General features: G+C 39.4%; 1 protein-coding gene across 1 annotated transcript; it reads right to left on the bottom strand.

Moving 5' to 3' along the window:
- Positions 1–8,066: 8,066 nt before the first annotated feature.
- On the bottom strand, positions 8,067–18,784 carry lcorl (ligand dependent nuclear receptor corepressor-like). Its single transcript, XM_036517131.1, has 7 exons — positions 18,688–18,784; positions 12,338–12,403; positions 12,042–12,121; positions 11,710–11,839; positions 10,924–11,151; positions 10,065–10,155; positions 8,067–9,142 (listed from the first exon to the last, which is right to left on the bottom strand). The coding sequence occupies exons 1-7, from the start codon at positions 18,782–18,784 to the stop codon at positions 8,143–8,145; spliced, it is 1,692 nt and encodes a 563-aa protein (XP_036373024.1). The 3' UTR covers positions 8,067–8,142.
- Positions 18,785–19,166: the final 382 nt, after the last annotated feature.

The raw sequence follows: 19,166 nt of genomic DNA, 5'->3' as shown, positions 1-19,166 counted from the left end.
GTGATCCAAGTGTCTGACATAAGTTGAATCCTCCTGGTCAACTCCTCATTCAGTGTTTCAGTTGATGCTGAGGTAGGCCACCACTTGAAAGCCTTGCTTGGTGTAAAAATGGAATCTGCTGAAACTGTAGATAGAAAGCTTAGGTCTTGCCCACATTGTTCCCTTGCAGCTCTTTCAGAAAGTACAATATCTATGTTTTCTCTGACTGACTTTTCCACACTCTTTATTTGGTTTGGCTCACTGCTGGCTTTGTTTAACAGTAGCTTTCTAGACCTACGTAACAAGTTATGGGTGAATGCCCTAGATGTAGCAACTGAGTGCAGTAAATGAATTGAAGGTTTCCTTTCTCTTGCCGAATGTCTGAGCGGTACTACAGGTGCCTTTTCATTCATTGTTCTGCTTTCCATGTTCTCTGCTGTTCCGTCACGACTGATAACAGAATTGATTGTCGTCTGCTCTTTGGGTATGTTCTGATCTGAGGGAATTGTCTTTGTCTGTTGAAACTTTTCTCCGCCGGATTCAGCCATATCACTATTAATGCGAATCTTGCGTTGCTTTGGGGACACTGTGGTGACAGTCACAGAGATACCTGAAATCTTAACTTTTGGAGGTCTCCCTGGTTTTCTCAATGTGACTGAACGTTTCTGTTTTTGACATCTGATTTTACTACTTGGAGGATGCGCACATTTTCTGTCTTTCACAGGTCCAACGAAATTGAAGTTGTCTGTCTGTCCTTCAGGTAATTTTTCACATGAATCATTAGACCTCAACCCTACAATGTTTCCCCGTACTTCGCCTTTTTCTCCCTGGTCATCTTGGAGTTCTGTTTGCTGATCTTTTCTAAACTGCCCACTGTCTTCAGACACAAGTCTCTTTATCCTCCTTGATCTTCCATAAACAACAGTGATTTTGAGGTTTTTGTTGTTTTTTTCACCGTCATCTTCACACGAAATTGATGTTGAGTTCTTGTTTGCGGTATTGGTGTGACCTTTATTAGGACTACATTTAGAATTTTCAACCTTGTGTTTGGGCGGCCGCCCAATTGGCCTTTTTGCAGGCTTTTCAATTTGTGGACCAAGTTTTTTTGGACGGCCAGGTTTTCTTTTAAGAGGAGATGAAGTCGTTTCAGGAATCACAGGACAAGTCTCTTTCTGATTCTCATGTTCACCATTTAAAGGTTCAGATCTTGATGTATGATCAATGTTCCCTGGCTTATCGTTCACATCTCTACTAATGCAGGACCTGAGAGGCACCACCTTTGAATCTCCGTGTTGTTCTTTGACCGTGGTCTTTGCTGTTCCACCCCATGATGACTCCTCGCAAGGATCGAACATCTCGCCGTGATCGCTGGAACCGGAAACAGCAGACTTAAGTGTGTACCGGATTCCATCCTCACTCACTACAGGAGACACAAACATCAGTCGAATTGGACTTGTGTACTGAGGAACAGAATGCCATTCATTGCAAACTGGCACATTTTTGATTGCTGGAGGATGGTCCTCGGAAGTAACATTGTGCAATTGGGAGTCAATGTGGTCTTGAGTGACAGAAAACTTTGGCCTTGCATGTGACTTGGGAGCTACTTCGTTCCCCTTTATCCTTCTCGGTGAACTCCGCTTGATGGTACAATCTTCAACAGCTTTGCTCTCAACATACACAGATTGACTGCATTCTTCTGATGTAGTTCTTGATGAACTGTCTTGATTTCCTTCTGTTACGTTGCTACAGGCATGGTCATTATCATCCTGCCTTTCAGTATTCAATGCTGCGTTGGAGGGTTCCTTCTCATCATTTGGCTCCCTTGATGCTTCATTGTGTTGCACATTTGGGGAAGAACTGTCAGTGTCAGTGTCCTTCAGTACCTTATCTTTGGGTGCTCTTCGAATGAAAATGCTTTCTGAAAAACATGCAGCAAAATACATCTTTCTAGGTTCTGTGACATAGGAGGAAAACCGTTGTGGAGGGACTATGTTTCTCCTGGATCTGCCCGAATCGCTACAATTGCTGGGTTGAGACAGCCAAGATTGCTTTTCAGAACTCACTTCAGAGTCACCACTCCCATGAGACATGCCTTTCATAGATATTGCATGCTGTTCTTTTTCTACATATTTCCGTGCATCCATTTCAGATGTGCAAGGATGCAGCTCAGTGTTGTCTGTGTGAGAGTTCTGATTGTCACAAGAGTCGTTCTTAACTTCACAGGCCACATCTACAGTAGCTTCCTCCATCTCTGACCTAAGAGGTGATACTTGTGAGCAAGGGGAATGTGTGTTTGTGTCGAGTCTGGCGTTTTGATTTCTGGTTTGCTCCTGCATCAGCTTTCTTTTGCAGAGTGACTGGTCAAGAGTGGCGAGCTCTCGTTTGATCTGTAAACTCTGACGGCGCGAGGAAGGCAAGTCTGGAGAGTTAGCCATTGCGGTTAGAGCTTCTTGCCTCCTTCGAAAACGTGTTTGAATGGGTTTCCTCTCAACAGTTGACTCATGCTGGTGAAGAAGCTCCTTAAGGGTATAATCGTGGTTGTCGTCATTATGTAAAACCGTTGTTATTATTTTCCCTAAATGAAGATCATCGCTGCACTCCAAGCTTTGGTTGGCAGTTGAATTTAAGCTTTGCTCTTTTTCCTGCGGTTCGATCATTTTGAACTTCTCGTTTATTCGCTCCATGAGATCTCGGATTAAAGTACCACTCTGACGTCGTTCCAGACATCTGCTACCATCTGTGCAAGATTCGGTGCCCTCTTCGTTATCTTTCTGCATTCCGGTTTCCTCACTGCTTACATCTTTGTCAAGACGGACTCTGTGCAAAATGGCATCACCCGTCTCTTCATGGGGGAAAAGGGAGGGTGGCTGGCTACTGCAAGATCTGCCGTCCGCAAGGGAGAAAATGGCCTTGTCACCGATTTTGACATTGACGTCAGACGGCATGGGTGACAGTGGTGGAGGTGAGGGGCTGCAGCCCCTGGTGCAGGGGTGGTAGGAATCACAGGCTTTCTGAGAAGGGAAGGGGGCACTTGCTACATTTCCATCCGGAGTGATATACGCTCCATCGACATAGTTCTGACACGAGCACGGACACCTCTGATGGTGAGGGTAGCAACCACAGGAGCCGGGACCGACCATATTGTTAATGCAGCCGATGGCCACACTTTGGCAAGACAAGCAATGCAAATTTTTCAGGCAAATGCAGACTGGAGCTACAGAGAACGCGTTCAGCCTGCAGGCCTGGACATAGCACCCATTTGACATTTTGTAGTCCCCGAAACTATACACGTCCTGGTGCAGCTTATCCGCTAAATGACAACATAAAGGATCATCCGCTGCAGAAAAATGTCTGTGGCCGTTTTTGTAACAATGAGCGGAAAGGCTGTAATCTTCACGCAAACACTTGAGGATGTGATAAAGCAGTGTCTTGTGGTAAGGACACAATGATGAAAGAACCATTTCCAGCGTGGTACTTCTGGCTTCAAACTTTTCCTCCCTCGCATCCAAGTGGACTTGGACATCACCAGCTGGCACCAGGGAGCTACAGAAAATAAATATACTGTTATAGAGACATACTTACATTGAGCAATTTTTTTTCCATTAATGAGCAAAAATAAACTTAACATAATACAAATGTTTAGATGTCCATCAAAATCAACACAGTCTAAAACCTCTACGTTATTCAATGGTAATAAAAACCATATACAAATTGAATCTAGATGCCTCACTGATTTGGACATGATTCTTATTTCTGATGTGTGCAGCAGCCTGTCAGACAATACTGCTGCCGGTCAACCTCTGCAATGCTCAGTACCAAAACAGGTTGACTTCCCTTGTTTCAAAGATTGAATATAGATATAGAGCCAAATGAATATAGATATAGATATATATTGAAATCAGGTGCAATTAGGAATAATACATTTGGCTCATAGTGTTAGATTATTAGTTTACACATTATTGAAAAGTGCATATTATTCACACACTACAGTGCAGGAACTAAATACACGTGCGAACTCTGTTGTTTTTCCTGGAATGAAAGTTCTGTTTCCTGAGGTTTGCCATGTTTTGTGTCTTAATTATTTATATTCTATGTGTTGTGTTACAATGGATTATATTCTCTTGGTAGCACTTAAGAAATGTAATACTTGAAACCTCCTTAAATAAATCATTTCATTTTTAAATACATTACAAATCATTTCATTTTTAAATATAATTATCCCAAAATACTAACAACTTCTATAGTATGTTTTTATGTAGTAAGTCAACAGTGAAATGTCTGAAAAAACATGCATTTATGTTAATGTATGTACAATTTAGCCAACTTTGCAATGAAATCAATTTGTCTTAATTCAGAATGTCAAAAAAGAAGACGCTATCAAGAGAGCTGTTAGAATAAAATGAATCCTTCAAATATCAGAAATAGGAACTACGGTGCATCAGACATAGTAGCAAAACCATTCTGCAACCAAATTTCCTGAATAAAAAGCTGCCCCACAAGGTTGTTTTGGACAAAATGAACAAGTACATTACAACTGATGAAATGTTTAAATGGGATGGCAAAATGCATTTGATTAGACCAGTGGAAATTAATAAATGTAGGTATGGGGTTTTTTGGTCACTTTCAACTTGTGTCATTTGTTCAAGAAGTGCTTGGGAATTAGGTATCCATCAAACTGCACTTTTAACCATTTGATTCTGTTTAAAAGGGAGAGGCACAGTGAATCATGCAAGATAAAGCTTCTTAGTCATGCAGCATTTCCTAAAACACACAGCAAATCTGAAGTAAACAATTATAAAGCAAACAAATGAAAAAACACCCATGCAGGCTGCATTTTCCTCTGAACAGCCTGACACACAGGACAGTATTAAGCACTCCCAGGCAGAAATAATCTAGAGGAGAATACAAGTTGGTATGAATTTTAGAATACCCACACATTTCAGCCTTACATCCATTTCATGGCAGGTTTGTGTTCAAATATTATACTTTCTGGGCCTGCTTTTTAAGCCACCAAGAGACAAAAAGATAAAAATGAAAAAGGAGGAACTTAAGGCATACCATAAAAACAACAAAAAAACCCACATCTGACTGGGGAGTCTGAAGATATCTTGCTTTAGAACTAAAACTCTGAGACCACATTAACAGAGATTCTCATCTGATGCTCATCTGACCCATGTCAAATTCATTATGAAACAAAATTTTACGAGTACCTAGGGTTGTTTGAAATTAGTTAAGTTTTCTAAACAGTCAGCATTTGGAAAACATAATGCAAGCTCCAAATGACCCTTACCACAGATTTGTACATTACAGTCTGACCAGTAAGGACTTTCCCTTGGTTTTAATTTTCATAGGACAACCCTAAATGACTCACAAAAGTGGATATTGTTGTAAACACAAGGAAGTTATAAAAAGAAAAAAACAGAGCTCCCAAATATTCTTAACAGAATTTTTTTATTGACAAGTTGCAGAAGGCAGAGTTTAACGATTGTTGCAACGCTCAAACCTAGGGAAACAATGTGTCTATACACCCACTGAATTCCTACATTTAGAGACGAACTGAACCATCTTTCACAAAACAAATGATCTCCTCCAATACATATACAAATTCAACTCAATTTTGCAAGCGATACAACAATTCAACATTTTTTTCATATAAAACATGAAATGCTAAGAAAATGAACAATGAAGGTCAAAAATTTTTAATAGGATTGGGTAAATTTGGAAGTTTAGACATCACAAAAGTTAACTGACCAGATAAAAATCACATGGAGGGTGCTTGTAGGGATTTAACTTACACAACATTTAAATCTCATTTCAAACTGAAAGAAACTACGTATTTCACAAAAACAACAATCAAAACATAGACCTGACTTCTTCAAAGCTATGGCCAAACCAGTTTGCACTCAATGAATGGAACCCCTCAAAAAATCAGGTGGCAATCATTGATTTTGGTGCACATGGACAAAAGCACATCTGAGGATTATAAAATATCTTGTCCCATAGCAGAGAACAAAAAAAAAAACATATTTTGGGACATATTTTAACAGATGTTTAGTATGACATTTGTAGTTATCATTACTTAATTTACGGCTTTAACAGTTACAGCTTTAACAGTTCTCTGTCCTCTCCTCTTCCCAAATAAAATTATGAACATTGAGATTATGGGGCTTAAAGGGACAAGTCTTGAATGTAATTCAGTACAAATATAGAGCACACGTAATCACCTATGCATGCAAATTGCAGTAAAACACATTTCATGTTTTAATGTGCAAAAGCCTCAAAGTGCTTTAATACAAATTACAACCTAACCACAACTGAACCATTAAATCCACAGCTCTGGACAAGTTCACAGGGGAACAAAAACACAGTACATTTACAACAAAACATTTACATATACTAATTAGAAAAGATAAATAACTCATGAATTATAGTGCAATTGATTTATGCATAAATAACTGATTATGATAAAATAATTTTATATTAACCATTAACCAATTCTATTAAGAAATGAACAAAAATAAAGGCTGTCATCTGTATTCTGAGGAGTGTGACCACGGAAATACTGCAATTAAACCCGTTGTGAAAAGTCAACTGTAAACTAAAACCCACTGCACCAAGAACAGGTAATATGCAGGTAATAAAAGACGTCTGATAGCTACCAGAAACTGGTTAACAACTTTGTTGAGCAGTAGTTCGAAAAACAGAGGCACTGTATTGTTATGAAAAAGCATTTTAAGAAACATTCAAATCAGCCATAGGTTAAAACATCATTGAAGCATTGAAGTGGGATACTTATACTGATTTAAGAATACCTCCATTTTCTTTGATAAAAAAAAAAAACCTGGAGCCCCTTAGAAAGATCAGAAGCAAGTAAACAAATTTACAAATAAGTCACATTACAGGGACGAACAAATACAAATATCCATGTAAGTCAGAAAAGTATGTCCAAATTAAAATTCCATCCATTACAAAACTTTCTGGATTCAAATTAACTTTTTAAATGATCTATTATTTCTTTATAGCTTAGTATTAAGCTTAATATCTAACATTTTCTAACTAGTGTTGATTTTCATGTCCAGGCTACCCAATTGTTATTTGTTTTATCAGCAATCCATCAAAAATGTCAGTCATAGGTACACCCAGTATAGAACCTATTTAACATCATTCTATATTCTGCTATATTAAAAATTACTAACAAAAAATTCAACAATTGGGATGTCCTATATACTACAACATTTCAAGCAGCTTATGTTTTGTTAAGTGAAATGTGACCCTGAACTGTAGTTTTGGTATTAGCGGGATTATGTAATGGCGTGTTGACATTTGAAAAACTATTTAAACAATACGTATATATATATAAACTTCCAAAAAGAAATTCACAGCAGCGGAGTTGTTTTAGTGAGGTTTACAGTAGTAGAATGCAAAACAAACCTTCATAAATAGTCATTTATATTAAAATATATACAGCACACATTCACTAAAACCATTCTCAAGCTTATTCTGTGCACATTTTCAACATGCGTTATGTTGCATTCCAACTTACCAATTGCTTTCACAAAACAAAAGAGAAAATCGGTATTCCGAAATTTCTAATACAAACTTTTCTATTATACAAGTCTGTCAAGCTAGTAATTCAAAAATGTTTAACTTCAGGTGTACAAAACAACCAGGAAGTGCTTTTGAAATTTAACAATTTTTGTACTGACTGCCATGAATGCCACCGGAGACGCCAGTAACCACTGTCACATAACAGAGCTTGACACTTCAGTACCATGATTCTTTCATCGCACTCCGAAGATTTCTGACTGAGATACGGATCCCTACGTTGTCTCAACAGTAGTAATAAGTCACTTTATTAAACTGGTTGATCGACCCAGTGTGAAAGCTGCACATAACAATCATTAATTCTCAAAGAAGCGAAAGTTAAATCAAACCTGAATATTTCAGAGGAAAATGTAAGATTTTTTTTACATATCTTAAACAGACAATGCTTTACAATAACTATCATATTTATATATATGTATATATAATATATCCACAGTGAAAACCCTGAATAAACTATGTTTAAAGGCATGTATTGTGTTCTGAAGTGTTCACTTAATGTATCCTGTCTATGTTTTGAGTATTCAAGTGTTCAAGTTAGACTTGAAAAAAAAATGCAGCCTAAAACCTTTTGGAGCTGCTTGTCCCTGATTCGGTTATACGCAAAGGCCCAGATCCGGAAAATCTGGATTTCTTTTTCGGTGGGGTCTTCAGTGTCCCAGACCGCTCTTTAACTTTGTACTCTAAAGTGCTGTGAGGTACTCCGTATATTCCTTGTGCTTTAGAGACGCTCATTTTGCCGCTCATTACCATGGTGATGGCTTCTTCCAGGATATCGTGATCATACTGACGGTACCGGCCACGCTTTTTCCTGCGCTGTTTATCTCTCCGGTCCAGATCATCGGCGCCATCTTCAACAGAACCATTCTTCAAGTTAAGACACAACGGAGAAAGATCAGCTTGCATGAGGCAGGATTCAATACCAGAGTGAAGAAGAGGTACAGAACATTCCACCTTGTTCTGCTTAGGGAGTATGGTTTTGAGTTTTTGAAGTGCCGAGCCCTCTGGCAACGATGTAGCTTTCGACACTTGATACATTACATCCACAAGACTGGCGATGTCGGCTTGGGACTTGGGCACAGAACTGACTCGTACCTGAGGGATTTTTAAACATACAGTGGGACTGTTTGAATTCTCAAAGTAAAGGCTTTCGTTCTTCTCTTTCAGTTGAGAGACCATCCTCTGCATGGTTAGTTGGTGGAGGTAAGTAGAAGCTGCAGGAAATTTCAGCTCCGAATTTTCCATCAGGCAAAATTTACCCAGCTCCGCACGATCCCCCTGAGCTCGGGCCCAGGTGGCGACCTTCTGCAAAACAAGGCGAGTTTCTCTGCTTTTCGCAACCAGGTCCACCCCGTCGTCTTGGGGAAGGCTTTTCAACATCGTCAGTCTTCCTTCAGATAAGGCTTCCAGCTGGAGATGCAATGTTTTTTGAGGTATGCCGTAAAGTATGGCTGCTTTGTGAACGTCCAGCGATCCTGACTGAATGTCTTTCAAGGCTTTTGAGAGCAAACCTTCCGAAAACTCAGAGCTTCTTTCCACATAGTCATCTTTCTGCAGTCTCCTAAGATGGATGGAATGAAACGATGGTGAGCTGACGCATGACAGACTGGCACACAGCTATGGGAAGGGAAGGGTCCACTCCTTTATTCCTTGCTTAGGTAACATCACTGCTTCTCACACATCACTGCTTTAAGTCTCTGAGTGGTAGGCGTTATTGTTTAAGCAGTTGCAAACGTTAGTCCTGGAAGGACAGTCTGTCAATCATGCGGTAGCAACGTCTAGGGTAGCACTTCCAGTATTTTTTTTTTGCAATTCAGCAGAATCTGTATGTTGGAATGACTCCTATGTTCTCAAGGCTTAGAGTAAAATCTCCAAAGTGTTAAGTTGTACAGTACTGCTGATCTTCTCCTGCTCTGCTGAAAACTGTGACGTTACCGCTGAACAAGTAATAAAAGAGTCAACCCCCTTGGCATTCCACTAATAAGAAAAAATAAACTGCTAAAATATCTGTAAGAATAAAATGCTGCATTGCAAACAAAAAAGTATACTCAGGAGAAATACTCAAGAGCTCATGCATATTCTGACAGTCATTTTATGCTTCCTGCAAGTGGACTGATGCTTCCTGCAAATGTTTCATGAATTGTGTAAATTTACTACAGCTCAGCATATTTAACAGCCAATGATTTGCCAAGCAAATGTCCACATCCGGCACCATTTAAGCTGCTGAAGATGGTCTGCAGAATTTTAGCATTTGTCAACATGATATAACAAAGGCAGTAAAGGTGATAGTTCAGCACTCCCAGATCAGAAGCAATTCCCACAGTCTGTGTGTACCTTTTTTTTTTTTTTGCCAAGTATGTATACAAAATAAACGGCTCAAAACAAAACGATTAAACAGAGTGCCTAATACTGCCCATAAAACATACTCATTTTAAGATGCCAACGACTTTGAATGTAAGGAAATGAAATTGAGCAGTACTTACCCTGAAGCTTTTTGATTAGTGGATGCAGTTGTTGAAGTTGACAATGTAGAACTGGCACAATTTTTTTTCGAGAGATCAAGCACCCCATCTGCTACAAAAATAAGAGAAAATTAAGAATATGAGAACCATGAAACAGCATTATTTCAAAGGGCTTTTAATGCTTTTTACCCCTTTATGCAACCCTATTTTGGAACCTCCAATTGTATTCTAGGCTCGTCTCACATTGACAACCTCTGCATTCACGCAGGAACACTGAGGTGAGACAAATACAATCCTTCAAAATCTCACACGCAGCCAATGGCCATTTTCAAAAAAGCCACACAGCCCCAGTGCAGTAGAGTGAGCACTCATTGGAGGATAGGCGCTACTCCAGTGATGTTATCTGAGCATCTAGTAGGAACCGAACGAGTTACAGGATGCCTGAGAGCAGCGAGACCAGCAACTCCTGCTAAACAAGTAGCAGGGTTCTTGGTCATTGTCAGATGGTGACACAGCTGAGGTCATACCCAGGCTGTACACCTCAGCTTGTGCTCATGGGAAGCACCTTAACAACTGAAATCAGGAATCTCAATCCCAGCCCAACACAGGGTTTTTAAGATCACAGACCATATTTGCGACAAAGATCACCACAGCTTCTGATCAACAGCCCAACTCCGATGATCAGATTGCCAACCTGGTGTTATTTACCATTTCAGAGATTTACAGTGCTCCAAGATTTCCTGACATGTAATTTATAAGGATTATTCAATGGTGTTGTGTTTATGCACTTCTTGTTAGATGTCCCCTGCAAGTGAATCCAAATGCTTTCCTTTTTTTTTAACAAAAATGTTGCTGACACTGAACAATGACAGCAGCTTACCTTGTTCAACATTCACTTGGTTTCTGTTCACAGTGAGGTCAAGGGGTCCATCCTGATCTGGAGGGTGCTGGAGACTGCAGCACTCTGGGTCCACATCCACGGACGAGACGTTTTTTGCTCCTTCAATCTGACTTTTCGAAGCATATTCAATGGCAAATTGGTGGATCATCTTTTTCATTAATTCCTGAGCAACTAAGGGAATGTTCGGATCACAGCTCTGAGGAAGGTCTGACAACAATGAAAACAAACAGGAGAGTCAATGTTATTATTCACATAGCAATTTTCCATTTGGAAAATGATGATAGTAAAAACATCTTTTTTTCCTCTTTGTGTGGATGGCAGATTCTGAAACTACATTGGTTTCCAATATCAAAAATGTACATCTTGCAGAAGCATACAGTATTTTGCATGCCATGTTGATCATGATCATTTAATGATCAAAGTAATTAACTTATAATAAATATGAACAAAAGAAAATCACAAAGTCAGCTGTGTAAATGTGGCTTTTACAGCTATATATCTACTGTGAGGATTCTGCAGGCTCCCGCTAGAGGCTATAAAAGCTCAGTGGTGCGTACACGTTCTTTAAGACAGAAAATATGGCAGTCTGTACAACTACACCATTTGCAAAAAAAAGTGATACTGTGGTTGCATCACATCTGTCATCGTGACGTACAGCCCTGTTTGTTTTCTGTTAACAGACTTACTTTGTGGTAAACAACAGGAAACTAACAGTAAATGTAGACCCAGCCAAAGCATCCCCTTCACAAAGCCACTGAGGCTTACCTTTCTTTCGAAAGATTGCATGGAGAAATTTGTCAGCGTGGCATTCAATATTCTCAGTGTTTGACTGGCCCTGAGGAGGAGTTTCTTCTGTAGGAGTCGACTGAGGTGAACTGACAATGGGAATATGGTCCTTTAAGAGGAAAAATAGAAAACTAATTCAGCTTCAAGGTCTCCAAGTTTCTTTGACAAGAAAACATGCTTGGTACAATACACACGTCGGCACATTGTTTAATGTAGATAGCCGGTTTGCTAAAAGATGGTGAAATCAATGAGCGGTTTCATTGCAAGCATTGTGGGTTTTCAGAAGAGGTTACAACTCAAACTGAACTTACACTGAGCTTCTCTAATTGTAGATTGCAGAAAGAACAGCTGGCATCCACTGACCAGTCACTGACCACATCTGGTTCACAGTCTGAAACGAAATGAGAAATTTTCAATAATAACGAAAAGCCTATAAATAAATGTTGTAACCTGTTGTAACCTGCCAGGTGAAAGATACTTTTCTGTCTGTGTGTAATGTCTGTAAATTAAAATATCTGTAATAATTTAGAGTGGGTGTCACTGGAGTAGAGACAAAAATCATACAGAATATGCCATCATACATAATATGAAGGAACATATTACTTACCGTCAAATATACTGAGATCTCTGAGCAGCCTTGGTCCATAGATCCCTTCTAATATACTTTCAAATCCTACAAAAATACAAATGAACACTGAATGTTCAACCAAATCAGCAAATGAAAACTATAGACTAATTAAAATGAACAGATTTGAAATACTGTATGGAGTCTCCCTAAAAGCCAGGGACCCACTATATTTCAGAAGAATGATCTGAAACCACAGCCTACAGACACATCAATGTGCCTTTCTCAAACTGCTGTCATGAGACACTGGTCTCATGTATTGTCAGCCAGTTCTCCTGTTTTTTTACATGAAATTACCGAAATGTCCTAAAATATACAGAAAGGACTATTATACAGCAAAACAGCCCCAAATGAAGAAAGCCCACACAAAAGAAAAAGAGGGGAAAATACAATACAATGAAAAGTGTGTTTTTGTTGTGCACAAACCCATTCATTTCTGATTATCATAATCATTATTATTTCTGAAAGATTACTAGGCTCATAATTAAATACACTACACATGTACATAAATGAACAGCAAATTATTTATGCTCACCCTCCTATGAGAAAAATATAAAAATACACAAACTTTTGTTTTGCTTTCACCAGGCATAAAAATCTACAAACACTGAAAAGCAGTTCTTCCTACACTAAAGTACACATATCTCAAAGACAGCCTGCGGGTATACCAGGGGGTATTTTTGCCTCCAGTATACATGTAGATTTAACAAAAAAAAAAAAAAAAAAAACTTTTTGCATTGGTTCACCTAAAGTACCACGGTGATGTCATCATCACCATACTTCTACCAGAAGCAAATATATTCTACTGACATCTCTACAGGTGGGAGAACAAAGCCACTTCATTCAGTTCAGTATGAAGATATGGTATACTGGTTCACTAGTTCAGTTCCTTCAGTAAGTTGATTTTCTCTAGTTCATTCTATATGTGCATTCAGTTCAGTCAATCTAGTTAATTCAGTACACTTTGCATTATCCTACAAGAGTGACTCACCAACTTAGTAACACTGTGAAATTCAACTTAATGAATATAAGACATGTTTTTTTTTTTCTACAACATGCAACTTGCCCAATATTTGTGGACAAGACAAAACTAAGAATGCTCATGTTAAATGACAAAAGGTGGCAGTCACCTCTGACCATAGCTACACCAGTGGAGAGAGTGCGCATTCGGCAGTTGTCATAAGTAGCTAGCACAGCAGCAGGAAAGTGGATAGACAGACTGTGGTGACCATGTTGTAAAAAGCAGATCAAAACCTGGGCAAGTATGTAAGGGATTTATGATGCTACTTCATGATAATGCAGCTTCAGTTTTATAAATATATGTGTTGCTGTTCTCCTTTCCTTCTGTAGGCATCCACACAGATGAACAATCATTTCACAGTGCATGCTGAAAACTGGAGGCTGACATGCACAATGTTAAAAGTACCGGCAGTTACTGACATTGAGGCGAGTATCAACTGTCATGGTACTAAAAATATGTCACCGATATATTGAGACTAAGCCTGATGATGTCTAAGCCTTTTTCACAAACACCACAGCACTTGATCTTGCATTTGATAAGCAACTGATAAGGAAAAGTAAATTTCTGTTTTTGTGAAACATATAGGCATCCAGTTTTTTGTTTGCAACTGAACAGTGCAAGCCAAAGATTATAAACAGGGGGTCTACCCGATTACTGACACATTGTATGGTTTGTCAGGAAAAGTCAACTTTTCTTCCCCCACTGATTGTGAAGTTCTATTATTTTTTGGTTTCATAAAATGCACTTTGTCATTCCAAAAATACTCTGCTTTAACACAATTAAATTTTTACCTTATATCCCAGCTAACATGGTCAGAAAGGGGCCATGTTGACAAATACTTTGATAACATTAGTTGCTTTCAACTGATGACTTATTATCTCCACATCAGCTACATGCTTCAGTGGTTAAACTTACTTGAAAACATAAAACTAAGTGCATAACATCTTGTTCAATTTCAGTTTAAACCACAAGCTTAATCTTTTAAAATTCAAACATAAAAAAACCATATATTGGAATCAACTGTCCTTGCATGCTAAATAAAGTCATTCTGTCACCATTTGCTTTTCCCATCTTTATGCAAACCTTTTTTCTTTTCTGTTCTTCCATTTTCACCCAAACTTTGGAATGGCCAAGTGCACACATTAAACTCATGTTTAATGTATGTACTTGTTTCAGGAAACATCGTGCGCACTCTCTCAAAGGCTGCAGAATGACAAATGCAGTCCATTGATACACTCACATCCAGCCACACAATACAAGTCCCACCATAGTGCAGTACAGGAGGGCAGATGCCAAATGGAAGACAGGCACATCCCCACTGAGATCAGCTGTGGAGCTCACAGGTGCCTGATGAGCTGCTAGAGGGTGTTTCTGAGCGGTGTGGTGAGGAGACCATGGCTGATGTAACCTGCCTAACCCCGGTGGAACAGAGCCAATTATGTTCCACCCCTGTGGACTGCCGGTCACTGTTAGCTAATGACACAGCTCAAGCTCAAACTGACTGAGCCACAAGGGAGCCACAAACTAGTTTTTTGCCCTTCGGTTCTGAATTAGGGCAGAAATAGACGGGTACTGACAGCATCTTATCATAAGGAGTGCAGAGATTTTCTGGGTGGATGTAATATCTGATATTCCCACCAAGCTTATATTATGAGAGACTACAGAAACAAGTGTTTGTTTTTACAAATATTACAGTCAAAACTTAGAATATTAAATTATATGCACAAAATTCCAAAAATATTATGTTGAAAAAATGGAACAGTTGACAAAAATGTTCTGATACCTATCGGGCTTTAATAATTATATGCAATGGTTAATATAGACCTGGGTGTAATTACTGTACACACTTATGCTAATATTATTCATGAAGTTTACGGTTCCTGACTCACAAGGAGCTCAGCGTTTAAGGCATTCACTCTGAGAGGGAGTTGAGCTCTACAAATCAGGTTTGATCCCAGCCGTGTCATCTGCCTTTGTCAGGTACCTGTAAGCTGCACAGATGATGCCAATGGAGTAGCAGCCATCCTCCAATGAGCACCCATGTCACTCTGGTGCACTGTATGACTGGTAGTGTGAAACACAGCCATTAGCCGATGGTGAGTACATCAAAGCATTGCCTTTGTTTAGCCCCAGTGCTCCTGCATGAATACCGAGGTTGATGCAGTAAGTCAAGCTTAATGTGCAACTGATTTCAAAACACAGGTTGTATAAAGGGGAAAAGCATTAAAAATATGCTGGTTAGCATAAACAGCAAAGAATCTACTAATACACCGGCAATGTATGGTTACATCACACACTTGCCCAAGGCTATCTGACACTATACAATAGGTCTACTGTGTACTTGCAGCTGACACAGCAGGGCATCGTGGTATGCATAATCAGCTCAAGGACTCCAGAACAGTTTCCGAACCACAGTGTGTGGCCAACTGGTCAATGATACCACACAATAAGGTTATAAAAAGGTGAAAAAAGAAACATAACCAAGTGTTTCTATCAAGCTGCCCGGCACTACTTTCCACTTGTGCTTCCGCTCATTGCCATTGCAGGTGTCTGTGAATGGATCACACAATTCCACATACTCAACACAGCTCAATAAATTCTCCAATTTCAGCTTCTGTCTAGTCTGTATCTCTGGCCCTCGTCTTTCACCAATGTATCCTTCTACTCTAGCAGGCACTTGCTATGGTTCCAGTAAAGGCAACGCTTCCCACATGCAGCACGTGTATCTCATGTCTTGTGGAAATAAAGCGATTGCGCTACCAGGTGTATATAATGGTCACATAATACATTATAATAAATCACATAACGTCCTATTTCACAGACCATATCATGGACATAAAGTGACACATGGCTGTAGTGTTCAGGTTGTACACAATACTAAACCCCCAGTAAAAATTTTAACTGATAAATTTCTCCAAGAGACCAACCTAAAAATACTTATAAGGCTCATATTGAGATAACTCACTTCTAATTCCCTGAAAGTGGATGATGTACCGCGCTCCCAAGAGTATAAACTGAGAAACCAATGGGAGCATTTGCATGCCAGAGAAAGTATAATAGGGGGACCAATGAGAAAATGGAGTCGTTTAGGTTTAGTGTCCCTTTAATGTGTGTACTAGGCATTAGCTCCAGCCATTTGGCCGAGACAGCCTTCGTGATGGTGTCGCTCTTTATCCTTATTTCGAAACGGATATTACCACAAGGTAGAGAAGTATTCACCTTCATACACCATTAATGGCTTTTAAGGTAATTTATCATCACAAAGCTAGCTGCAAATGGGTTTCACTTCCTTTTCACTCACCTTGCACCCTCCCCCCAGCTAAAATTATTAAAAGCAAAAAAAGCAATGGATCCACACAGCATTTCTGCAATGTGCAGTGTTTGAAGGCTGGTCTCATGGCAACAAATAAAAAAAAAAATTCTAAACGTAAATATTTTTTGTAAACTGAAACTAACCCTTGCAAATTTCCAATGAAACAAAAAGGACACAAACACAGAGACAAGCAAAGAGCTTTAAAAAGATACAAACCATGTATCATGTATTAAGTCTGGGCAGGCACCAAACATGCAGAAGGTAATTATGTCAAAGAACCACACATGCAAAATAATTGAAGATATGGACTGAAATTCTGCCTTAAATGTTTGACAAAACAAATGTTAATGAATACTGAACTCGGACATACAATAATCATCAGATGACATTTTTCCATAATCGCACAGCCAACATTTGTTTACATTCGAGCAGTTAGGAGTCAACATCAAGGTCTCCTCTAGCTTGCTAGCTGCACAATAAAAGATATCTTCCCTGTGTACGGTCATAAATAGTGGTCGTATCTGTATATCAGATAACTAGATCACACCAGCATTACTCTTCTTCAATACGAAAACCTATCTCCTGTATTTATTCGTTTAATAGACTCTTTTCAATTTACGTTGTATTTTTTGTTTACTTTTTAGAGCGTATATCACGTAAAGCACAACACATGCAAACGATTTCAAGCAAAGGACGGCTATGAAAACGAAGACTAATCCATTCTGGTTAAGATTAATTTACGTTCGCCAGCTAGGGCTGTGTTCTTTCAACTTCTCCAAGCAGTAAAAGAGGACCATGTTGGATAACAATATGTAATGTTAGTCTAGCGACCTCAAAAGGTAGGCACTAGAGAAAGAAAAGTAAAAATAATAATAATAAAAATAAAACTTAAAAACGCTGCACAGAGAGCTCGCTAATGCCACTTAAAACATTTTGGATATACTTGTATCCTACAAGCCAGCTGGTTACCGATACTAAGTGCAACACTGTCTAATTTGAAATTAGCATCTCACTAGCTAGCTAATATACCGGTAGTTATAACTTGGGCTGCTAGGTGCGCGAATAATAAAAGTTGAATGGGCAAACCCGTGCTAGATGGTTGAATATTTAAGCGCTACGGGAACTTGTACCCGCGGAACATGACATTCGCGCTGGCTATACCGGACACGTTAACGTTACAGCCCCCACATTCAACTTCTGAAAACGTCGGTAGCTAATCTCCGTGACGTTACTTAGTTTATTCAGATATGTGGGCAAACGTTACCAGCTAACCGGTCAGGATGACAAGCACTTATTTATATGTAATCACTGTAACAGTAAACGTTAGCTGGAAATATTAATTTTTCATAAGTGATAAGCCAGCTCGTTGGAAGTCGAACTACTGTTCGTGTCTGGCAGCTAGCTAACAACTCGCTTTCAAGGTTCCGGTTCTGGCTGTACGGTCCAGCTCGCGAGCTGGTGGGCTCGTGTTTATAAAACAAAACGGTCACGTGAAGCTAGCACAAGGACGACCGTTAGGATTGTTGCTGACACTCCCCAGCTACGGCCAAAAAAATCCTATGGTCGCCATGGCAGCTAGCTGCACTCGGGTTCCAAAAAAATAAAAATAAAACGAAATCCTAGCCCTGTCAAAACAAGTGACCGCTCTTAAAGGCGCAGACCAAATTATTTCAAGTTCTTCACATGTAGCTAGCTGGGGGGAAAAAACGCCTCAAAAGTGCACGGTGAAACTCATACTGATGATGAAGAAATAGTCTTTTCATAATTCAGATTCCAAGAAATTCCCGAGGGTGTACGGGACGTTTATTGGAACAGCGAGGAGTGAAGACAAAGAAAATGGAGACAGGAATGGTACCTCTGCAATTGAACTTAGCTAGCTAGCTAAGCTAGCACAAGCAACTTGGGTTGCGCTGCAATCCAAATTTAAGACACACAATGCACCTAATAGAACAAATTAAGCGCATAATAAGACACCGGATAAAAAACTGTTTTGCTTACCTACGCAGTGGACCAATTTGTGCCGCCAGGAATCGAGTTCCCGCCGGAATCCTTTCCTTTCTGCCGTGCATTTAGAGCTACGGCACTGGGTAGCCATTCTGCCTGTCCTTCTCTAGCTCTGCAAATGACGTCACGCAACGTCATCTACAGATTACGCTCGTTTGATTGACACGTGTCACACGGGTAAATGAAGGAGGAGTTTGTCAAAGCAACGTCCTCCTCGGAATCAGGTTGTCTTTCAGTAATGTGAATTTTAGAAAATATCGAGGTTAATCACCACATAACACTAACATAATGGCTACCATGAACTACGTGTGTGCTGAAAGAAAGCTATGCAAATAAAGGTATGCTGGAATCATCTACCTTTTTGCAATAAAGGACACTGAATTAGTGGTTCCTCCTAACTGAAACATTATTCAACAAACAGTTTCTATGTATAACAACGCATACTAATTATATATACTCGTATATTCTTGTAT

Source organism: Megalops cyprinoides, chromosome 22 (genome assembly GCF_013368585.1).
Source record: "Megalops cyprinoides isolate fMegCyp1 chromosome 22, fMegCyp1.pri, whole genome shotgun sequence".
Classification (NCBI taxonomy): Eukaryota; Metazoa; Chordata; class Actinopteri; order Elopiformes; family Megalopidae; genus Megalops; species Megalops cyprinoides.
Note: the sequence above shows the minus strand (reverse complement) of the source record. Positions and strands in the feature narration are given on the sequence as shown.

Excerpts from the sequence above, each read along its gene's own strand:
- lcorl (XM_036517131.1), bottom strand. The coding sequence starts at position 18,784 with ATGGCTACCCAGTGCCGTAGCTCTAAATGCACGGCAGAAAGGAAAGGA. Across the intron at positions 12,122-12,337 it reads AGATCTCAGTATATTTGACG|ACTGTGAACCAGATGTGGTC; the intron begins GTAAGTAATATG and ends ATTTCGTTTCAG. Across the intron at positions 9,143-10,064 it reads ACTAATCAAAAAGCTTCAGG|GAGACTGCAGAAAGATGACT; the intron begins GTAAGTACTGCT and ends CATCCATCTTAG.